The sequence below is a fragment of the Clytia hemisphaerica genome, unplaced genomic scaffold, assembly GCF_902728285.1.
Source record: "Clytia hemisphaerica strain Z4C2 unplaced genomic scaffold, Clytia hemisphaerica genome assembly, whole genome shotgun sequence".
NCBI lineage: Eukaryota > Metazoa > Cnidaria > Hydrozoa > Leptothecata > Clytiidae > Clytia > Clytia hemisphaerica.
Window position 1 is genome coordinate 149,705 of NW_027103622.1, and position 22,122 is coordinate 171,826.

The 22,122-nt window shown below is 34.1% G+C and overlaps 1 protein-coding gene across 1 annotated transcript; it reads right to left on the reverse strand.

Moving 5' to 3' along the window:
* Positions 1 to 1,469: 1,469 nt before the first annotated feature.
* Positions 1,470 to 20,382, reverse strand: LOC136802435 (disks large homolog 1-like). The gene is made up of 15 exons (XM_067059166.1): positions 20,213 to 20,382; positions 16,454 to 16,567; positions 15,872 to 15,898; positions 15,457 to 15,684; positions 14,942 to 15,142; positions 14,466 to 14,652; positions 13,810 to 13,945; positions 13,294 to 13,450; positions 11,591 to 11,799; positions 8,850 to 9,026; positions 5,531 to 5,606; positions 4,580 to 4,868; positions 3,881 to 4,053; positions 3,289 to 3,490; positions 1,470 to 2,991 (listed from the first exon to the last, which is right to left on the reverse strand). The coding sequence occupies exons 1-15, from the start codon at positions 20,288 to 20,290 to the stop codon at positions 2,885 to 2,887; spliced, it is 2,361 nt and encodes a 786-aa protein (XP_066915267.1). The 5' UTR covers positions 20,291 to 20,382; the 3' UTR covers positions 1,470 to 2,884.
* Positions 20,383 to 22,122: the final 1,740 nt, after the last annotated feature.

A 22,122-nucleotide genomic window follows, 5' to 3' on the forward strand; every position in this document is an offset into this window, starting at 1 on the left:
TACTCTACAATTTTTTGAGGCTAAGATGACTGTCACTATATCCTTCTACAATAAGCATCATTGCAGTATGATCAATATTTTTGGGGAATTGTTTACATCAGTTTTAAAGATTTTGTCAATTTTTACAAGAACGTCATGTTGTCAGCATTATGAAAACCAACAGTACTAAGTATTTTGGCTTTGCTAGCCAGCACCTTACCATTTTCATGATCTTAAAGTCAATAATATGTTTGGTACTGGCTAATTTGAAATTTGTACTTTTGGGCTACATTAGTTTAAATTAGAAAATTTTCGGTCGCCGTAAAGTTTTACCAACATCCCAACTCGAAACTAGCAACTCCCCAACTCACCAACTAGAACATTACCTAGACTCCTGTAAATCGTAACGATCACTCCACTTCCACAACTACTTATAACCTAAAACTGACGAGTTTAGATTGATAAAAAATAAACTTAAAGGTTGAAGCGTGTAATAACCCGCTCCGCTTTGGGCGTCATTCGGTCAAACATCCATCAAAGCCATGGTGGTTTAAAGATTAAGATATCTTTTTCCGATCTTTTTCAGCGACTACGCCATGTATACAAAAAGCCATCATTTTCAAGTAACTCCAAATGGGAATCGGACGCAAATTCATTTCTGCCCTACAAACTTATATTTCGGTTTAATAAGAGTGTTTGATATTTGACCGATTTCTCATAGGCTTAGGTAGGACATTTTTTAATCAGAGGTAATTATGACTAATTGGCCTTTAGATATTTTGAATTGATCCGAATTTCTTACTGGAATTGAATTAACAATGGGCAATTAAAGAAATTTGTGATACAAATCGAATCCAAAGAGGAACCGAATACTCTCGGGTACCTAATAGCCGGGGGGATTGGAATAAGCAGGGGGGTTGGAAAAAATCTCAAAATTTAATAAGCGGGGGGGTTGGAATAAAAATGTCCTGGGTGGAAAATGTTTAAAAAGGAGGCTAATTAATACAGCAGAATTAAGACAAAAAAGGGAACTTTCAAAAAATTTTCCCAAAATTAATAACCGGGGGTTGGATAAGAATTCCTGGGTGGAAATCGAAAAATGCGGGGGGGGGGGGATATTAGGTACCCGAGAGTAAGGGTCTATAATTACCCATAATTTCACGTCGTTAAAATATTATATTTATCCGACTGCATTTAAATCCTCGAATGACAGATGCGAACAACTCTTATTTTTTTGAGAGAGAGTAGTCTTAGATCATATTCAGGCCTTCGACAACCATTTTAACAATTGAATGACCCAGAGTTGGTCAAAATATATTAAAGACTTTTGATCCAGAACAATTGAAAGTTTTCAATCCTTAGATTTATCAACTCAAAATTATCTTCCCAAAGTTTAATGCTTTTTTCTTTTTCGAGCTTTTTCGAATTTGATACGACTTTAACTGACCATCAAATAACGGAAGAGGTTGACAAAAATGAAAGTGAACAAATTTTACACAAAATAAAATGTTTCTTGCCCGCTGACATTAACTTGCTTTAGAATATATATGTACATGATGACAAACAAAAAATGAAAAAAAAAGAAAGAATAGTTTATATAAATTCTACACAAAATACATATTATTCATATTCATTTGTCGCATGATGAGCTACGAAAAGATCACTTTGAAATATCTTTCCAACTTAAATGGCGCTTTACAAGCGCATAAAGATAGAATATTGGGAGAAATTTGCCAAGAAAACAACACCGTTACAAAGACTAAATTTTCATAATCATAATTATGGTCAAAAGAAAAGAAAATTCTAAAAACAAGTTAAAACTTTTTTAAAAACTGTATACTTCTAGATAGAAAGACATCAATAAGATAAATTCCTAGAATTTAAAATTGCCTAAAATATAAATCGGTGCAGAGAAATTACTTCGAGTACACTTGGAGATCTCTACTTGAAAATCTAATTTGTACGAATTACATAGAGAAAAAAAAAATCCACTGTCAGAGGGACTAATGTTATAACTTTGTTTGTATCAAGATAGCCATTTTAGTGCATTAAACCACTATTACAATATAATCAAACTGAGTACAAGCTGGATTGAAAGAAATAAATGAGGCAAAATAATTTGGGAAAATAAATCTAACAAGACAATAATAATAATATAATTACTAAATTTATTAAAAGCAAGTATAAAAAACAATGGGGAATTATTTAATTAAGTAAAAGCACTTCTAGTATACAATTTATGGACAAATTAAATATCGGTATTCGATGACGGATAAAACAACGTATTTTTTAATGAATTTTCCATCATGTTTCACCTTTCAGCTACTTGAATTTCACTTCCAACGAAAACGAAAAAAAAAATTGTTTGGTTTGATGCGAAATAAGGACTGCAGTAGTTCTTGTGTTTCAGTACAACCTTAGTGTCCTTTTTACGTTTCATTTTATTATGAACATCAACGCAGCCAATTTTGTTTTTCGTATTCGTCGGGAGTAAGCGTCAGTATGTAACAAGTGTCGTAACAGACGCTTTTGTAACAGAAACACTTCCTCAGGGGAGTGCTCATTAAACCAGATACGACACTCCAAATAAGGCGAAAAGGCCTCCTTCTCAGTGGCGTTACTCTTGTTGAAACGTTCGTAATAAGAACATCAAGACCAGTACCCATCCACCTAAAACCAACAAATAGCAACATCCATTCTCCTTCTATTCCATTTATAATTTGTCGGCAGCCCTTATATGTGAACTTCACTGTAGCTTCCAAACCACCGTCGCCATGATAAAAAAAGAAGCTAGCGTATCTCAAGCTATGCTACCGACGTCCACGTCCATTTATTCCAGTATGTTCGTCCAATACTCCACACTACTATACGGGATATGTTTTCTTACCATGTGTCTCACATTGGTTTATAATTTCTCTTTGCTTGGTATCCAAACGACGGGTTTGCTTTGTTGTGCGATCAATTCTTTGACATGAGAATAGATTTCTTCATAAGACTCGCCAGTAATAACACCTGTTAATTAAAAGAAAATTACCATCATCATCTGCCGTCAGATCTAAGTTTACGGGAAAATCCTTTTTTCGTATTTCGAGGAGAGGAGAATACCGAGGAGCTTTGAAAATGTATAGTAATAGTAATTTCTTTCAGGAATATCAACTTTTCAAAACGGTCAAACGAGTAAGCAATCAATGAGCCTGTTAAAAGAACTTGAATGAGAAACGGTAACGAACCCCTGTTTACTGAGTAAGACCCCTTATACTACTCTCAACAGAGACGAGAAAATATTGTAGCTAAAAATGAAGTTCGTACCAGTGAAGTATTCGATAAATTCTTGTTCTAATTTTTGTGCGCGTTCGAAATTCTTTTGAGCGGGTTCAAGTAAAAGACGTTTGTTCATCTCTTGCATCCATTCGACGGAGATTGGTTTGATGAAAACAGCGATAGGATATAATTGTGCCACTTGTAGACGCTTGATGGCGTACCCACTAACATCCAATATACAGTGTTTGCCCTGAAAGAGTTGTGTATGTCTTTATTGATACAGAAAATAGAAAATGAAGCTCATAATCTTGCGGACCATTAGATTTTTCAAGGAGTTAGTTTAGTGGCGAACAAAACAATTATAAGCTTCTTCAGACACTTTCTAGCATAGAAATTATGATGAAGCTTGGGCATCTAGATCTGCGTGGGAGATAACCTCTCACAACTTTATATTCATGATGTGCACCATTGCAATGTCTTCCACGGACCCAACAGCTGATTGGTTGAAAGTGACGTATTGAATGATTTTACGTCACTTTCAACCAATCAGCTGTTGGGTCCGTGGAAGACATTACAATGGTGCATATCATGAATATGACGACACAAAACTTTGAGAAGACAAAAGCTTGTTACTACTTACTTTCTCAGAGACTTCTCGTACGGAGCTAACGCTTGTACCATACAGGTTCTCGTTGTATTGACCGGCTTCGATGAACAAGTGGTTAGCAATGTCTTGTTCCATTTTCTCACGCGAATCAACGAAATGATAATCACGTCCTGAAACTTCGTGTTCACGTGGTTCACGTGTCGTGTCTGTCAAAAAGATAAGGTAAACAGTTAGAAAGAAGTTTTGCTTACAAAAAAGAAAGCTATTTTACAGACGAAACGATTCTTTTTAATCAGAACTATTGCAAGTAAGGTATGCAGCTGGTCCCAACAATCTTAAAAGTTTGTTTTTTTCATTTAACTAACACGAATTTATATATAACTAACCCTGAGACTTCATGATTCATCACGAAGACCATGTGCATTTTAGGAGGAGATCTTTTACAGATAATATAAAAAAAGCTGTTATGTAATAATCGTTTGCTTACTCATTAATTTTAATTCACAAGCTTTTTCACATTGAATTGACACGAATGCGGAGCAAGATTGGTCAGAAAGAGGGAAAGAAAAACATTTTTTTGCTTATATAAGCATAATATAACAATAGGCAGACACTGCCCTGATATGAAATATGTGTTTGATATGAAACGGGAACACTTATGTAAAATATAGTCTTTAAAACCGGGAATGAAGTTTACGTCAGCACTATCTTGACATAAAATGAATGACTTACGGGGAACACAACTGCCAAACTCATTAGGGAATTCTTGAATTAGATCATCATTCAGTCTGTCTTTGAGTGGTCCCAAAATAATGACAGGTCGTGTGTATTTCAACTCTTCTTGGCAAACTGATTCGTATGACAGAATCATATCTTCCGTCTTTTGTAGTTGGTCCCCGTCGCTGGCCGATGGGTCCCCTTCACCCTCTCCTTTGTTATTCTGTTGTCCTTTGAATGGTCGGAGCTTAGCAAAGTTGAACGATCTTTTTCCTTTAGCGCTGAACGAAGCTCCGCTGCTTCCCTGGATGTGAAAAAGAAAAAAGAGGCTGATTTCAAAAGTCTTCAAATAGTATGGGGATGAGAAATGCGAGATGAAATTGGAACTTTTTAAAATATGATGAACGATTTGAGTTCTTTTTTGTATTACTAAAATTGTTCATTCTAATGGGATAACCATTGAGATTAACTTCAAAGATAGTAACAGATTTAAACCTTTGATATGCTTGTAAGCATCGTGCTTAAGGAAAACGTTCATTTTTTTAACAAAATATTTCGTTGACCGACACTTAATCTACTATAATCGTTTCAAAAACCGGAAACACACTTCTACTGACCCTTCTAAATGAGAGCAATTAATCTCGTAAAGAATTTCATACATCTGAGCTATGCAATATAGCAGTGAGGAGGTATTTTCTTATTGAAAACAGTCAAACTGACTTTAATTCACTATGAATTTAATATGCCCAGTTAAAACAGACTTAGTCCATAGCGAAGTAGCCTCGTTATAATGGGCTTCAACAACGAATTTTCACGATGAACAAATGAACACCCACTTACGTTACAAGGCCATTTTGTATTTTCCCGAAAAGACACCTTTTCTTAGTGGAAAGGTTGTGACGAGATGCGAAAAACCTAAAATTATCGTATCGTATCGAGGAATGCCAATCAAATAGTATTACGAACCTTAGCGCTGCTTTCTTCGATCATTGCTTGTTTAAACTTGACGGTCTTCTGACGAGCTCTTTCACGTCGTTCAACCCTGTAAAGGAAAACGATTTTTAGCAAATTTCAACACTTACAAGACCGAAGGAAGTTAGCGAAATATAGTGCTCAGTGTTAGAATTTTACTTATATCATTCCAGGAATTTTTCTAAACACCTTCACATGGGGCCTTTTTTGTAAATTTAGATTGAGTTTCTAATTTGTCTGAAAGTGCATCTGCTCGGCGAAACTGTGAATCGATAAAACTGGTGCCCCAGGGGGTACATGGTGAAGCCCTGGTGAGGGTTCTGAGGGTGAAACTCCTGAAAATCTTTAAGGATGTAGATAATATTAGTTATTAATTTCGCATAGCGAAAGTATTACAATCGTCTTTCTATGTGTGTGTGTGTGTGTGTGGCGAGAAAATTTTTGGGGCGCAAATTATGGCGTGGGCGTTTGGCTGCGGGCGTACTACGGCCAATGTTCTAAAAGTGGACTCACTCACAAAGATAAAAAACAGCGCTTTTCTTAATAATTAAAATACGCTAGTGCAAGAAGTGTAACCAAGCCTTTGTAAACATTTATCTTCATCATGAGAATTTTTTAATGGCTGCTTGATTGCACGTATGCTTTTGCCTCTTTGAAAACTTGACCTGTATAAATTTTTATCAGTTTTTTCTGGTCTTTTGTAGAGTATTTAGAGGTTTATTATTCGTTTACTACTAAGTATTTTATGTTTGTGTAGTTAGTGAATGCACCAATAAATTGATAATGCTCAGTACGTAGTACAAAAAGAGTTAATTTTACACACAACAACACTCACACATAAAACCCACTAGAACCCTCTTCTTTACTGAAACTACAAACAGCACAGGTATGATCTTTTTTTTCCTTTTTTCACCAGATAGTTATGTGTTAAATATTAACCAGTTGTGACAAACAGTCTGGTTTAGCAAGTTTTTCCATGACCATGTATTTCCTAGAAATCATGTCAATTGAAATTCAGCAATTATTTTCATAATCGAACTGTCGAGCTATCCAACGAAATCAAACGATTTAGCTGTTCGATTACTGAGCCTAATTTGGTAAGACAATTTTTTGATTAGTTTGATTATATAAGTTTGATGACAGTTTTTTATCTGATGAAGTTTGATTGTTTGATTGGTGTTCGATGAGTTTGGTTTTAAGTAAAGGTTCCAGCTTTTCCTCCCCGATGCCAGGCGATGATCAACCGAACCCTATCAAACCGAATTTGGTAATTGAACCATTTCATCGAACGAAATCGAACGATAGGTGTTCGATTATCGAACCTAATCTAGCAGTAATCAAACTTTGCCGGAAAATCTTCAGTTTGATGTTTGATTAAAAAGTTTGATTACTTACATTGCAGTTCGATTAAGTTCGATCAGTGTTTTTGTAGCTCAAATGATTCCAGTTATTGCTAGCACAACCAGCTCAATCAAACACATCGTACATCAATCAAACTAACCGGAATTTCTTGGTTCGATGACTGTTGGATTTGGTTCGGTAATCACACAGTTCGATTGACATCGCTTGGCCGATGGGATGATAGATATTGGCCTGCTCTTTAAGCTTTAGCGTTGGTGTCTACTAATAAGCCATCAGAGTGTAACAAGAATGGGCAACCAAGGTAATAAATCAAACTAATTGAGCTTCAATCAAACTTCATCGATCTTGATACCTCTTTTGCTAATCAGAATTTTCATTTTGAATCATTAGTGAGGTTTAGTCAATTAGTATGTGGTGGGAAAATTGGAGTGACAGGTGGTAAATAAATCCCCATATTCTATCTTGACCGAAGTCGTATATATCCTTAAGTTAATATATTTTATATGGATTTTGTGGTTAAATTTGGGAAAATTTTAATCTCAAGGAGTATTAATTTCTTTAAAGCTTAAAGTTGGCTAGATTTTATCCTGCCATTCTCTAGTTCAGAAGCTTGAGCTCAACTACTCAACTGCTTTTTGCCTTTAATGGCCCTTCCAAAAAATGGCCTATACATGGGGGGGGGGGGGGGGGGGTGGTGGAGAATATAGTGTCCAGGGCAGGGGGGGGGGGTTAGTGAAAAATCTACAAAATTTGCCTTGTCCGGTGGGTGGGTAAACTTGCTCTGTTTGGGGTAATTTTGCTCTGTTTTAGGGTAGTTTTGATTGTCCATGGAGTCAACTGATGCTTGTCAGAGGGTTAGACCTGCTGTACGGGGGGTTAGACCTGCTGTCTGTGGGTCAAAAGTCACAGGGTAAATTTCAAAAAAATGTTAAATCCTCCAACCCCCCCCTAAATATTCTGCAATATTCAAATTTTTTCTGGAAAAGCCCAATAATTTTGATGGTGGTGCGCCATCATTCATATCAGAAAGCGAAGATAGTATACAACAGATTTTTCTGACTACTGTAGCTATTTTCTCAATTTTAGAAAATTCTTTTGGTTATAGAAAGAAGTTGATATAAACTTTGCGCAAGTGAAAGAATTAAGTCTTATCACAAGTGACTTGTTATCAAAGCACAAAATGAAGTTTCTGGCATCAAAGAATGGAAAGTTCTTTTTTTTCTTTTTCATTTTTAAAAAAATTTTAAAATTATTTTTCTCAAGTATATTGCAGTTCTCTGATTTATTCTGAACCCAATTAAAAGATCTTTTTTACGCTTATAAAAAGGAATTTTTTAGTCGCATGTTTTAGGAATCTTTTTGTTTTTAATGTATTGAGATTTTTCATAAGAAAAGGGTATCTACGACCTTTGTGTACAATAAAATGTGTATATTTTGTGTAACGCTTCATTCAAAATCCATAATGCTGCAGGAGTCACGTTTCACGCGTCTTCGTCGTTGATGTTCAAATATTATGCGAAATTTTCGACTTTAAGTCGTCTTGTTTTAGCTTGCAAACAACAAGTTTAAAAACTCAATCTTGGATTGAATATTTTGGAAAAGTTCTTAGAAAAATCCCTGATAATGTTTTTAGATGAGTAAAAACGAACTTCTACCCAAAAATTCCTTTGCAATTTTCAATTGAAACATTCAGACTTCTTAACTTAGCATACGTGTGAAGAAGGAAAACATGAGATTTCAAATGGTGTCTCTGCTTTAAAATGTTATATCGTAAAAAATATTTGATAGTTGGATCATCGAAGGAAATACTTGGCATAAATTTCATTTTGATCTGGTATCTCTTCAAAATTCTAGCTGACATCAATCATAAGTTTATTTCATCTTTCAGAAGTGCAAAGAGAGTAAGACAAAAGATTGACAAAAAATTGTAATCAATGAAAGAATGTCTTACCTCCTTTTACTAGGGATGACGCCCATTTCGCCTGATTCTCCATCTTCATTCAGCCTGACTGCTTGCCACCATTCATCATCACTGGCATTGGTCACGTGTAAAATATCACCAAATTTGAAACTCAAACCATGGCTGGGTAATCCACTATCTTTTGTTTTGTCATATTCGAATAGAGTTCTGTATGAAGAGACAGAAACAAGGTAGAGCAGGGTAGTCCGATTTTTTTCGGGACACATTGTATATCAGACTGTTCGGTTCTTTTGATCTCTGTCTAGATACAAATGTCGCAAATTCGTCCTTAAACCGATAGGACGGATACGGAGAGCAATGCTACGCAAATACCAGAAATATGAACCTCTGAAGGAGTAAAGCAGATGTTTCAAACTCGCTCTTGCAGTTGAACTACCGGGAGCGCCACAAAAAAGTTTCTCTCTTTGAAACTAATTTTCTCGAAATCTACAACTTCTAAAATAATCATTCCCATTTCATTGGAAAGAAGAAAGATAAACTTAAATTTTGATGGGTCATTTGTTAAATTCGATTCATTAGATCAAAAGTTATGCTCAATTGAATAAAAAAGTTACTTTCAGAAAGTGCTCGACGTTAAAAATCGACCGAAATTTTCCTCAGATTTTTGGTTCTAGACTGGATAAAGTCTATGTAAGACTGGATCCACCTCGAAACCCATATTTGATGTATTTTTATGAATTTTACCAGTTTTTTGGCCTTTTTCGACGAATTTTCTTCATTTCAATGAAATTCAACCTTCCTTTATATAACAAAAGGTCATTTAGACAGCTAATTAACATTTTTAATGACTGAAACGAAAATACTGATGTATCATGTAATTATGCTTCTGTTCAATTTGATAGGTCGATTTTTAACGTTTCTGAGCATTTTCTGAAAGTAACTTTTTTATTAAATTGAGCATAACTTTTGAACTAATGAACCAAATTTTATAAATGACCCATCAAAATTCAAGTTTATCTTTCTTCTTTCCAATGAAAAAGGATTGGCTAAAATTTATATACCAAAAATGGTATGGTTGTTAACTTTCGATGTCTAGATCTCGAGATATTTTGGTTTAAATATTGAAAATTATCGATATTTTTTGCTGAGTCAGCAGTTTTTCAGCATATTTATCCACCTTAAAAATGAATTATCTCGAGATCTATACATTGAAAGTTGACAAACCATACCATTTTTGGATACTACTAATTCCGGGCTATCCAGCTGTGGGAATGATCTTTTCTGAAAATGCTCCTAGGAAAATGCTGACGTCATCGGAAAACGCCAAAAACGTCGATTTTTCGCCTTAAAAATGCCATTTCTCGGCACCAGGTGGTCGAAACTTAACGAATAACCCCATTTTCTTTATCTACTTTTCACGCTGAATCCGTTGGTAGTCTCAGATATTTGATTTTCAGACTTCGAAAAAACCGTTAGTGAAGTGGGGACCCTTGATAAGTTCTATCGATTAACTAAAAATCGATTCGCTCGAAAACTGCAGGAGATTCGAAGGGCAATTTTTTTTTGTCAATTCTACACCCTATTAGGAGCATAATATCAAAAATTTGCCCTGATCTAAGGGGTGCCCTACGAAAACCATTTTTAAGGCCTTTTTTGAATCTCGGACGCTGGTCTAACATTTGACAAGTGTAGTAAGCATGAAACTCGGAGTAGTGTACTATTTACTTTGTTTATGATGAAAGATAACTTTTAAAATTTAAATTGGCTCTGATTTCATTGAGAATTCTGCAGCATCAATCACAAACAAATCTAGGTTGAAATTTTCAAATATAGTTCATAACGATGAGATCGAACAGTTTAACTGTAAAAAAAACATCATCGTCAGTTCTTTGTAGGGTCATAAATATGGTACTTAACTTGATTATCCTTATTCACTGGTCCTATCGGTGGACGAATTTGCATTTTTTTTTAAAGAGGTCAAGACATCTTCAAAACGATACAGAGATCGAAGTAAGCTATTGTGGAGGGATACTGAAGTCTGTATTTTTCTTCTAGAGACTAGGCTATGCTATTATAAAAGCGCGATTTCTGACCCTAGAGCGATATTGAAAGTTGAAAGTTGAAAAACAAATTGAAATTTTCAGGAAACATTTGGAACCATACAAAAGCTCAGTTTAGTTAAAATAGTGGTATCCAAAAACCTCTAGAAAGCATACATTTGTTATAAAAGACTAGCCTTTTCATACCTTTTCCTAGAGCAGAGTCTACTTCTGACTGAACTTTTTGATGATTTCTTATAACGCTCAGTCCAGTAAAGTAGATGAGCACTTGACAAGGTCGTTATTTTAAAAGTAAAGCACGAACAACAATAAAAAACTACTATGAGTTGAAAAATATAATTAAGAATGAGAAGCAAATATGAACGATTGATACGTATTTCCTTATTTTAAAATAAAAACATTGCTATCTACCTATTTTTACTTTACCTATATCAACAACTTAGTAAACAACATAAATAAGCTCAAAATACTTTACTTAGGGCCTTAGCCGGTATTTTACGGTCGAAAGTCGGCACGATGAGCACGATTGAAATCGGTCGATGACCAAGTAGGAGGAAGACACCGAAGAAATTAAAGAGTGGAATGCTTTTCAAGGCTGTGACTAGCTAGTGGACTGACTGACTGAGCCTATTATTTCCTGGATAGAATTTCTGCTCTTTTCAATGTACATTACAATATATATTATTTCTGAAAACAATTCATTTTACCCACCTAACATAAAGTGTTCGTTTAGCGGATGTCTTTAAGCTTCCACCACCAGTACTATTCATCATTCGATCACGTAATTGATGAATCTTCTGTTCAAACCGATTGTACTCCTGTGGTTTGTGCTGAAGTTTCAAAGTGACTTCGGTTCCAGCCCCTTTGAGAGCAGCGGCCGCTTTCTCGTGTGTTGCTGTCGCTAACTCGACTTCATTGACCTGTGAAGAGAGTAGAAATGAATGTTTTTCGTTAAATACACGTTTAATAAGAACAAACTATATACAAACTATTATTAAAAGAACATAAGATTTGACGGCCAAGATATTAAGACCAGGTTTTAAGCTTAAAACTCAAAAAGTTCAGAACATCCGAAAGCCTCAAAAATTTTGGATGTTCTTATAAAAAAACGAGTAGTAGACTCTAACTAGAATCTCTCCATAACTTGAACAAATACTTAGTTGTCACTTCAGCTGACAAACCCGTTATAAATGAGTCTCTACTACTCGACGGAGTCAACGGCCTTCGATTGATAGAGGATAAACTGTAGATACAGGGAAATAATCAACCGGGATAGAAAAACACACGGAAAATTTTTTCTAGGTCAACTTCATTTTTATTTTATAAAAATGTTAATATTAATAATTTTCTTAATTTTCTCATTACTTCGAAAATACCCTTTTATGAAAACGAAAATGAAGTTCCAAGTCGGTGGCTAGCCTTCATTTTTATTTTATAAAAATGTTAATATTAATAATTTTCTTAATTTTCTCATTACTTCGAAAATACCCTTATGAAAACGAAAATGAAGTTCCAAGTCGGTGGCTAGCCAACGGATTTGATAGTATTAGGAAAAGGCTTTTAACAAGCAGAGAGAAAGAAGATCAATCAAGAGTCTAGATACTGAATTGTTTTAAATCTCAGCTATTCATATTCACCCACAGCATATAATAATAAAAGTCAAAAATATACGAAATTCCTTCCATGAAACGAAAATATTTCAAGCTCGAAAAGTATTCAGACACCAAGAGTCGTACAGTGTGGTTATTACAAGGTCGAAGAAACGAAGAGAAGAGAAAAAGAGTCTTTTAGGGCCAATATCAAATAAAGATATATGATAAACCACTAAACAGATTGTATATCATAAATCATTCATCGAACCCTTTCCTTTCACTGTTTTCTTAACCTATTTTCCTCTCCTTTTGTTTGGATAGGAGATTACAAAAAAAAGCAAACTTTTCAAAAATAAACACACCAAAAATGTTGTTGAAATTGAAGTTGAAAGTGAAAAAAAAACCTGTCATTATAGCTAGGTACTACAGTTAAATAAGGCTTTTTATCAATCCCCTTGAATTTTCAATATCAAGTATAATTTATTTATTAAAAAATAAACAGTAAATCCACTGGCTCTGATATTATATATAGAAAGAGTAATACTTAGAGAGATTCAAATTTTGTTGTTTCTTTGCTTGTTAACATAACTAACGAACACTTTAGTATTTAAGTAGGGAGATGGAAATTGCAAAAGGAGCTTGGATATTTCAAACAGAAATTTAAAGCAATTTTGATAGAGTTTTATGAGTTTGGTTATGATTTTAACCGACGATCTCTAAATAACTAATACGTAATTCATTTCGAATGAAAGTCTTTAACATTGTACTTAATGATATATGTTACTTAATGATATATGTTACTTAATGATATATGTTACTTACATATAAGATTTGGTCTCCACGTTTGACTTGACCAGAGAGATCTGCAGGACCACCAGCAAGGATAAATGAGATGAATATACCTTCACCATCTTCACCACCGACAATGTTGAAACCGAGACCTGATGGTCCACGCAGAAGAATGACTGTCCTTGGTTCACTGAAAGTAAAAAAGAAAAGTCATGAAGTCAAGACATGCAAGAACGATTATAAAGCAAGATCTAGCCAAACCATGATACAATTACAAATTATTTCCTAGCAGGTTGATTCACAAGGTAATACTAATCTCTTGCTGGTAAATAGTGTGTTGTTGGTTGGTCAGTCGTAATCGGATAGGTATTCTATATATAATGATGGCAAGTGGTTCCAACTTTTCCTTAAAGATATCTTTTACAGACAGTCTTCAAATCTAACTAAAATCTAGCAATCATTTTTCAAAATACTGATTTAGTCATCAAACAGAAAAACTACAAAAAGGGGTCTTAAATAGACTTAATAAAGCAATAAAAAAACACCAACCTGGACTCGTCAGCTTCTGATTCGTCCACAGTGTGAGCTGCTAATTCAGAAGATGAGACATCTGGAGCCTTTTCTTCAGGAAGACCGTCTTCACCATCTTCAACTTCAACCGGTATCTTTGGTTCTGGTTCTGCGTCTGAATATAAAAAGAATAGAATGCTAACCTATGGTGTTGTTATTTGAAGATTCGTACAAAGAATGTACGAACATCTATTTTTATCCTAAATATCTGCTACTATCAGTTTGAGTATAAAATACCTATTGTGGCTAACAGTAATAAATTAACCAGGATAAAACTGATATCAATGTTTTTCAGATGACTTGTGAAGTTAAGGGTTGATATGTGTATATCTTCATTTATTTGGAGTGAGTTTTTATATTTTGCCAAAAAGTGTCACCTCTCAAACTACGAGTGTGTAAGGAAAAGTATGCAATCAACTCTCAGAAAGGCGAGATCTACACATATACAACTTCAAACAACAACTTAAAACAAGTTGCATTTTTAAGTTTAGATGTGTCAATATTTCTCTCCCACAGCTGTAACACGTACGTCATATTAAATAATGGCCACGCTGACTAGCTGTGGGTTTCCTCAACCTAATAGTAATACACAATGTTTTGCAGATAAGAAATTGAAACAAAATTTTTTTTCTAACCTGTTACAGAAGAAGGTGGGGAGTCTGGGTCGTTGACAACAACATTGGTTGTCACCATAGCAACTGATTGTTGTTCTACTGGTACATCTTTGCGTCTTGTTACATGAAGTATAACGTCTTCTCCTGTTGATTTCAGTACCAGTACTGCATTTTCGTGAGTTGTGTTTTTCAGAGGTGTGTCATTTACCTAAGAAAAAATAATACAAGATTCATTGAGACTTCTTTGTATTCAAATTCTGTTTCACTTTAAAAGCAAGAATAAAGACGTATGTATAACTTCTTTGTTTTAAATACAAGTATGGTTTACTGATAAATTATGTCAGCCAAATCATTTTTATTTTATTGGATTTTAAATGTAAAACTTCAATCCAATCTAGAAAATTATCCAAAAGTTTGGGTTTTGAATGTGATGTGGTTATAGCCTGAGGATGAAAATTGTTGCTATGGAAGAATTGGTAGTATCTTAAAAAGCTGACCTGTGTGATTTTGTCTCTAATCTGCAATTGGCCATCTGTATGAGCAGCACCTCCAGGAATAATCATCGTCACAAAGATACCATCATCCTCTGGGACATGTTCGCTGTCAGTTCCACCTGCTATCGTGAAACCTAGACCAGGGTCCCCTTTGTGAAGATGAATGATCAAATTCTCTTCTTGTGATACAACTCTTTTAATAACCTGTAGAGAAATGATTTATTGATTAAAACAGCAGCATCCTCATAGTAAAAAAGAGCTTAAAAATAAGGTTCAACATTTATCATTGCATCATCCTAATATTTTAATCATAGCTCATAATTTCAATCCATTATAGTTGTATCCATTTATACAGCAAATAAATTTAAAAAGTGTTCCTTTTGGTTACTGTATTCTTCACAAAATACTCATCTGGTAAGCTTTTATTTTACTGTTTCCAAAGAGTTGGTGGATAAAAGATAAAAAAAATAGTTATTCTAATTAGGCTTATAAAACTAAAAAGGCCTATCAATTCTTACCAATTTTACATCTTCCCCAGCATCTTTGAGAGCTTTGACTGCTACTGAGTGATTCACGTCAACTGTACTGACATCATTTACTTTTAATATAATATCTCCTACTTGGATTCTGCCATCTCTTTGGGCAGCTCCATCTTGGATAATTTTTGTAATGTATATTGATGGGTCATTGTCGATGTGAGGTGCATCTTTTCCTCCAGCTAGGCTAAATCCTAAACCTGCTCCTCCCTGAAAATAAATCAATGGAATATTGCAAATAATATTTTCTTCATACCAGGAAAAAAAGGGAATGCTTGTAAATATTATGATTTATAATAAAAAGTCTAAGGTTATATATAGATAACGAGATTAAGCCTAGGATAAGGAAATTGTAAAATTGAATATTAAACCTAGCTTAAAAACTTTATTTTCTTACCTTCTGTAAAGTAACTTCAAGATTTTTCTAAAAAAGAAATAATTTACTTTTAATAAAAATTTGTTGAAAATAATTCATAAACTGTTTGACCGAGAGGAAAGTAAGTATTCTCTTTGAATTATTTGATTAAAGATATTTTTTTAATTTCAGACAAGAAATAATAAATGAGTCAATAGAAAGAGAATTTGTATTGTTTATAAAACATGTACAACAAGATCAAAATGGTGTCTCCAAAGACTCGAAAAGACAAAAGTACAAGAAAAGCTCCCAAGAATAAGTTATACTAATTTTCAGATAACTGTAACTGAAAGATTGTTTAGAGTGAAAGCAATCATTACGGTGCTAATTCTTGAAATAACATGTAATTTGAAACCTGAAAAACTTTAAGCTTTCCTTTAAAAAAGCCTGAACTTGTAATAAAAATAGCACGAGTGAAATATAATTTTTCAAATCTTTAAAATTTCATATTGAAACCCCTTTTAAAATACTAAAATAGAAAAATCTCCTTAACAGTCATACATTCAATATCTTAAAATTTTAATTGAATAGAAAAAAAAAATAAAAGTAAAAGTCATCTATTACCTCTTCTGGTATCCTTCCGTTTGTGTCATTGTGTTTATTTTTCTGCGCTTCAGGATCTTGATTTTGTGCTAAAAGTTCTGCTTGTTCATCTTCTTTCTTCTCTTCTTCATCAAGCTATAACGAAATTGAAGATAATATGATGGCCTGAGAATTGTTCAACAAGCTTTGACTGTTTAAGATTGTATTGCTAAATGCTAAATCAGGGACTTTCATAATTGAAGGGAGAAACCTTCATTACACATACATATTGGCTTGGACACCATCAAAGAAAAAACATAGACTAACGAAATAATCAACACACAAGACTTCACACAGCTAGAACCAAAACTAAAAGTTTTGAACAATAATGATTTAATAATATCAAATGCAAATGGCTCTCTTTTATCAATGATCAATCAGACAGATCTAATGGATTTGGTAAAAATTCATCATGGTACAATCCTAGATAAAACAGTCAGTCTTGTTTCAGATAATTTTGATCATTCAATTAATAGCTTCATTAAGAGCATCATTTTTAAATCATACCAATTTATATACGAGGATGTAAAAATGACGTAATAATTATGAATCAGATAATTCAAGTATGATGTGTATAATTACTTAATAAATTAGATAAACGGGAAGGATCTGTTATACAACTAGATAAACAAAACTTATCATAGTATCACTGCAAATGTAACACTGGAAAACCAAACATCACTACAAACATTTTAAAACTAAGAAATAAAATATATATACAATTGTTGTCAGCTTATTTGACAAATAATAAAAATCAACACTGAGTGATTGAGAAATTCATCAGTCTAAGTAGTTTTTTGTTTAATAAAAGGATTGGGAGGAAGCCAAGCACAAAAAGATTGTAGGTTTATTTTCAAAGTTTTATGGGACACCATGAAAGATAAGTCAAATAAAATGTTAACTTTATTGAGCATCAAAATATTGTAAGAAAGTTTACAACGGAAAAAAGGATTGTGCTGAAAAACTTTCAATTAATCAAATTTTATCAATTTTATACTTCAAATTATGTCTTAAAAACAGCTTCGAAAACAGAATTTCAAAAAAGGTCTGATATGGTACTTTAGAAACTCATTGAAACAAAATAAACATCCTGCCTGCAGATTTAAGTAAAAACTGGAATATTTGGTTAATGGCCACCTTTTTGATGGGGCAGAAAAATTGACTATAGCAAAGCTTCAAATTATACACCACTACGGTAATATGTTTCCTTCAAATTTCCCAGGTTCTTTTTTGTATACAGGTTGCCCCTACACAAGACTTAGCACGCAAAAAGTAGCCAGTTACGTCAAAGAAAATGGAAAACCAGGAGGTTTGCAAATACAACCAAGACTTGGAACAAAAGGGTTATAACCATAATGTAAATTTGTGCTGACCATAAAAATCAAGTATCAAAACAAACTTGTAAAACAATAGAAACAGCCAGTCTTGGCTACTTCACTGTAGTGAAACACATTTGGACCTCTTCAGTGACTACCCACCAAGGTTGTTATCGAGAAGCTTTATAGCTTTAGAATGGGCTTAAAGAGCCTGCTATAACTAAAACCACATAGATAGCAGATAAATTATACTTATACAAAGAAACAAATAAACAATGGAGTTGGATTGATGACAAAAATCTTATCAACAACTCTTGAAATAACATGTGAAAATGGTCTTTGAATGTCTTTAGAAATTTCTAAGAGCTTTTATACACTGTTTCAAAAAACTTTTATCCATAGGGGATAAATTTTACAAATATAGGGCAATTGGAGCCATTGACAATCCCAAGCAATCACCAATACCTGTTTTCATTGTTACCTTGTGAGCTTGTTTTGTTCTTCAAAAGCATGGCTTACCCCAAGTACCAGATTTTACTACAACACCCTCTGAACACAGCCAACTAAGGGGAGCTATCCAAACTCAAACTTGCCATGAAAGTGAGGTGTAGGTTCTATCTATCTATTATGGTTGAGTTACAGGAGGCTCTGGGAGCCCATTCTCTGAACTGACTACCCAATTCCCCTTATATAGCATGGGTTGACCCGGGCAAAGGTTTGTTCACTTGCCAAGTAAACCGTTGTGAGTGGGAATCAAACCTTGGTCACCTGTACAGGAATCAAGGTTGATGTCCACTATACCACAACGCCTTGGTTGTGGACAGTTACTTGTGACAAAGAAACTTTCTCCAGGAATATCAATTTAGTGAAGTTCACTTCATGCAAAGTGTTACTTCACCACAGCTCAGGCCATATTTTAACAAGGCAGGGCAGCGTCTATTGGTGGCAAAAAAGGGCACTTTTTCTGTTGTTTTTTTTTCCACTGAAAAAGGCTGTTTTTAAGAAAATTTTAGTGATTTCAGGAGGGGCAGCATCCGCTAAGTGGATGTTAAAAGACCATGATGCCTGATGTTACTTTTTGATTGCTTTGGCTGTTTTGTAAAACAAAACAAACGAACAATATTTAGGTCTTGGGTTCTTTTTGTTTGACCGCCCACATGATAATCAATTCCAAGAATTTTGGTGAAAAAGTGAAATTATCTGTTATTAAAATCTAAAAATCAGTTTTTTAATTTATATACAGATCTTCTTTGCAGCAACAGGTCAACAGGAAATGATGCAATGTCTACTACATCAAATTTTCCCTACACGCAGCTGTGAATACAAAAAGACGCTCAAAACAAAACTAAAGTTGCATATTTGAGTGCACCACTTCAAAACTGGTGAGAATTCCTTGTTATCCACTGGAGGCTAATAGATTAAAACTTGTACAATGGTCAATTTTTGTCGCCATTCTTGTTTCATGATTTAATATATTATGCATGATTTTTTTTATGACACAAAAATATATAAACACGGGGCTTTATGCCGATTTATGTAATAGGCCATGATCCTCCATTCAGAGATTAATATACTTTGTTTCCTTCTAAAAGACGGATTTCATGCCACATCATTTGTTTACTCACGTGGTAATTGGTGGCCCAATTTTTTGGAGGTAAAAAGACATTAGCTAGAGACAAGCAGATTTTTTGTTTTGACAGTCTCTGGTTTATGTCATAAGTTGGTCTAATGTCGACATCCCTCTTCTAATTTCGACATCCCTCTTCCAATTTCGACACCCTTTTTTAGAGATATGAATAATGGAAAGGTCAGGATCACTGATAGATAAAAGACTATTTCCTTCCTGATCGCTAGTTGAAAAAAATCCATCAGCGATTCCAACCTTCATATTATTCCTATCTCTAAAGACGGGTGTCGAAATTAGAAGAAGGGATGTTGACATTAGACCAAATTACGGTAGGACTTTTGAAAAGAAATTTTAGTATGTTTTCTCAGAGTTATAAAGGCTTACCATTCATAAATTTTGAAGAAATACAAAAATTTGACTGATATTCACTCATCTCCATATAAATTGTTAGTCTTTTTGCCTCCAATAATTAAGCGCAATTGCCCTCCCACATCATTTCGTCCATACAAAATCAAAGCATTGAAACCTGTCTTGTATATTAAACTGTCTGAGAAGTAGCCGAGAAGAGTAGTAATACAAAACATCCTCAGGATTCCAATTCTTCTGATTTTGAAGTACCAAAACATTCCCCCTAAATGGTAATATGTTCACTATCCATTGATATACAAGCTAAAGTTTTAGTTTAGTTTGGAAAAAATTAAAATGAAATGGAATATAATATAACCATATATAAAGTATACATAAAAAAGCGTATATAGTCCAAACAACAAACAGAAAAAAAATGCAACTTTTACATACCTTCCTTTTGGCCTTCTTTCTATTGAGAGGGTTGAAGCAAACAAAACGTTTTTTGAGACTTTTCTTTTTTCCAGCCATCTAAGTTATATATCTTTCTATCTACAACCTGTCATTACTTGATTGTCAGTACAGTTTGGGGTGTCTGGGTACCTTGTATGTAATCTTCATAGTGAAATCATATGTAATATTTTGATGTGCGGTAAAAGGAGCGCTGGCTAAAACTTTCGAGCCGAGTTGGCACAAAAACTAAAATTACGCAAAAATGACTACGGGTTTTGGTTGTGATAATTTCAGACAATTTTAATCCCTAGTCAAACAAGAAAAGTCACATTTCAAGACTTAATCATAATCAATTAACTTAGTGAAAGACTATTAATTGGAAATCAAAGGAGAAATTCTGGATTATAAATCATATATGATATTATGAAGGGGTTTTCGGGGTTCCGCTAAGAGTTCTCTTCGCAGACAAATTAGTTTTATTGACAACTCAGTTGGTTTGATGACCGTAGTAAAAAATTCCGATATTTCATTCACCCGTAAGAGGTACGCCCCCTTCTTTCCGTGCCGCCATGATTACAAAATCTCGAGAGGGTGCTTACGTCGTCTAAAAGAATCCAAAGGAATTTCGATTTTGGAAAGTTGAAATTTGATAAATGAACAAATTTAAGAAGTTTAAATACACTAATCTTTAATAGTAAAATGTATGACTGCTTTACAATTATAACAATAACTTAAGAAAGAAAACACAAAACTAACGTGTCTTTTTTTTTATGTACAACTGATGAACACGGTATAGATTTATTTTATTGGTGTCAAATTAATTATGAACTATGAAAAGGGTTTGAAATCTTTTGGGAATATTACACATTTTTGACATAATTTTTTTAATGAGAACAAGAAAACCGTTTTGTCAAGTAATCCGAAAAGAATTCGTTTTTTTTCCATCTTTTTTATAAGAATATCAAACTATTCGACTGGAACTTCAAAAGAATAGTAGAAATCTTTATTAGAATGTCTTAACCCTTTAAGTGCCGATGTCGTATATATACGACATGGGCTATATAGGAGGGCGAAGCCCTCCTGTAATGCCCAGTTTGAGTTAGAAATCGTTATTTTTGGTCGAACTCGTAGGAATTAGATTGTCCTTTATGGTCAAGCAAAAAGAATTTCAAAAATGAGTCTTTCCAGCGAGATTTTAAGCAAAAAAGTCAAAAAAATGCAAAAAATTGACAAAAATTCACTTTTTTGAGATTCTGACCGTTTTTTGACTATTTTTGGTCAACGAGTGATCCAAGAACCTCCAAATTTGGCCCTGTTTTACTTTATTCTGTCTTCTAGTGAATTGATTTGAAGTTTTACCACTGGGCACCTTTCCATCAGTTCAGTCAGGTCCGCGCAGCGGGCCTGACTGCTTTAATTCCCATAACGTACCCCCCCCCTTGGCCGCCGCCCACCACGCCCTTCCTCAATCGGGCGGCGCCGAAGGCGCCCAAAAGAAAGAGGAGACTCTAAGCTATCCAACGAGCTATATACGAGCTTCTAATTCTTTCTAGATCAGGAGATATAAGCCCTTAAAGTTTGAACTAGCGATTTTTAAAAAAAAACTTAGAAAAAAAGACCCTGGCACTCAAAGGGTTAAGAAGCGGCTAACAAACCCAAGTCATCTGAGATTTCTATTAAAAAAGTCGTCCTTGCTGAGGCCGGGAAAATATCTGGTTTCCGAGTTTATCTTTAAATCACTTATCGGGCTACATAAATTAACGCTAGTGAAAAATGTCTTTGTTCTTACAATTAGTATCTCTACTTGAAGGTGCTAAGATATATATAATTGCCAATAAATTGTGATAAAATATTTCTAATCAAAAATAGATCTATTTTTTTATCAAATCCTGATTTCATTATAATGGGGT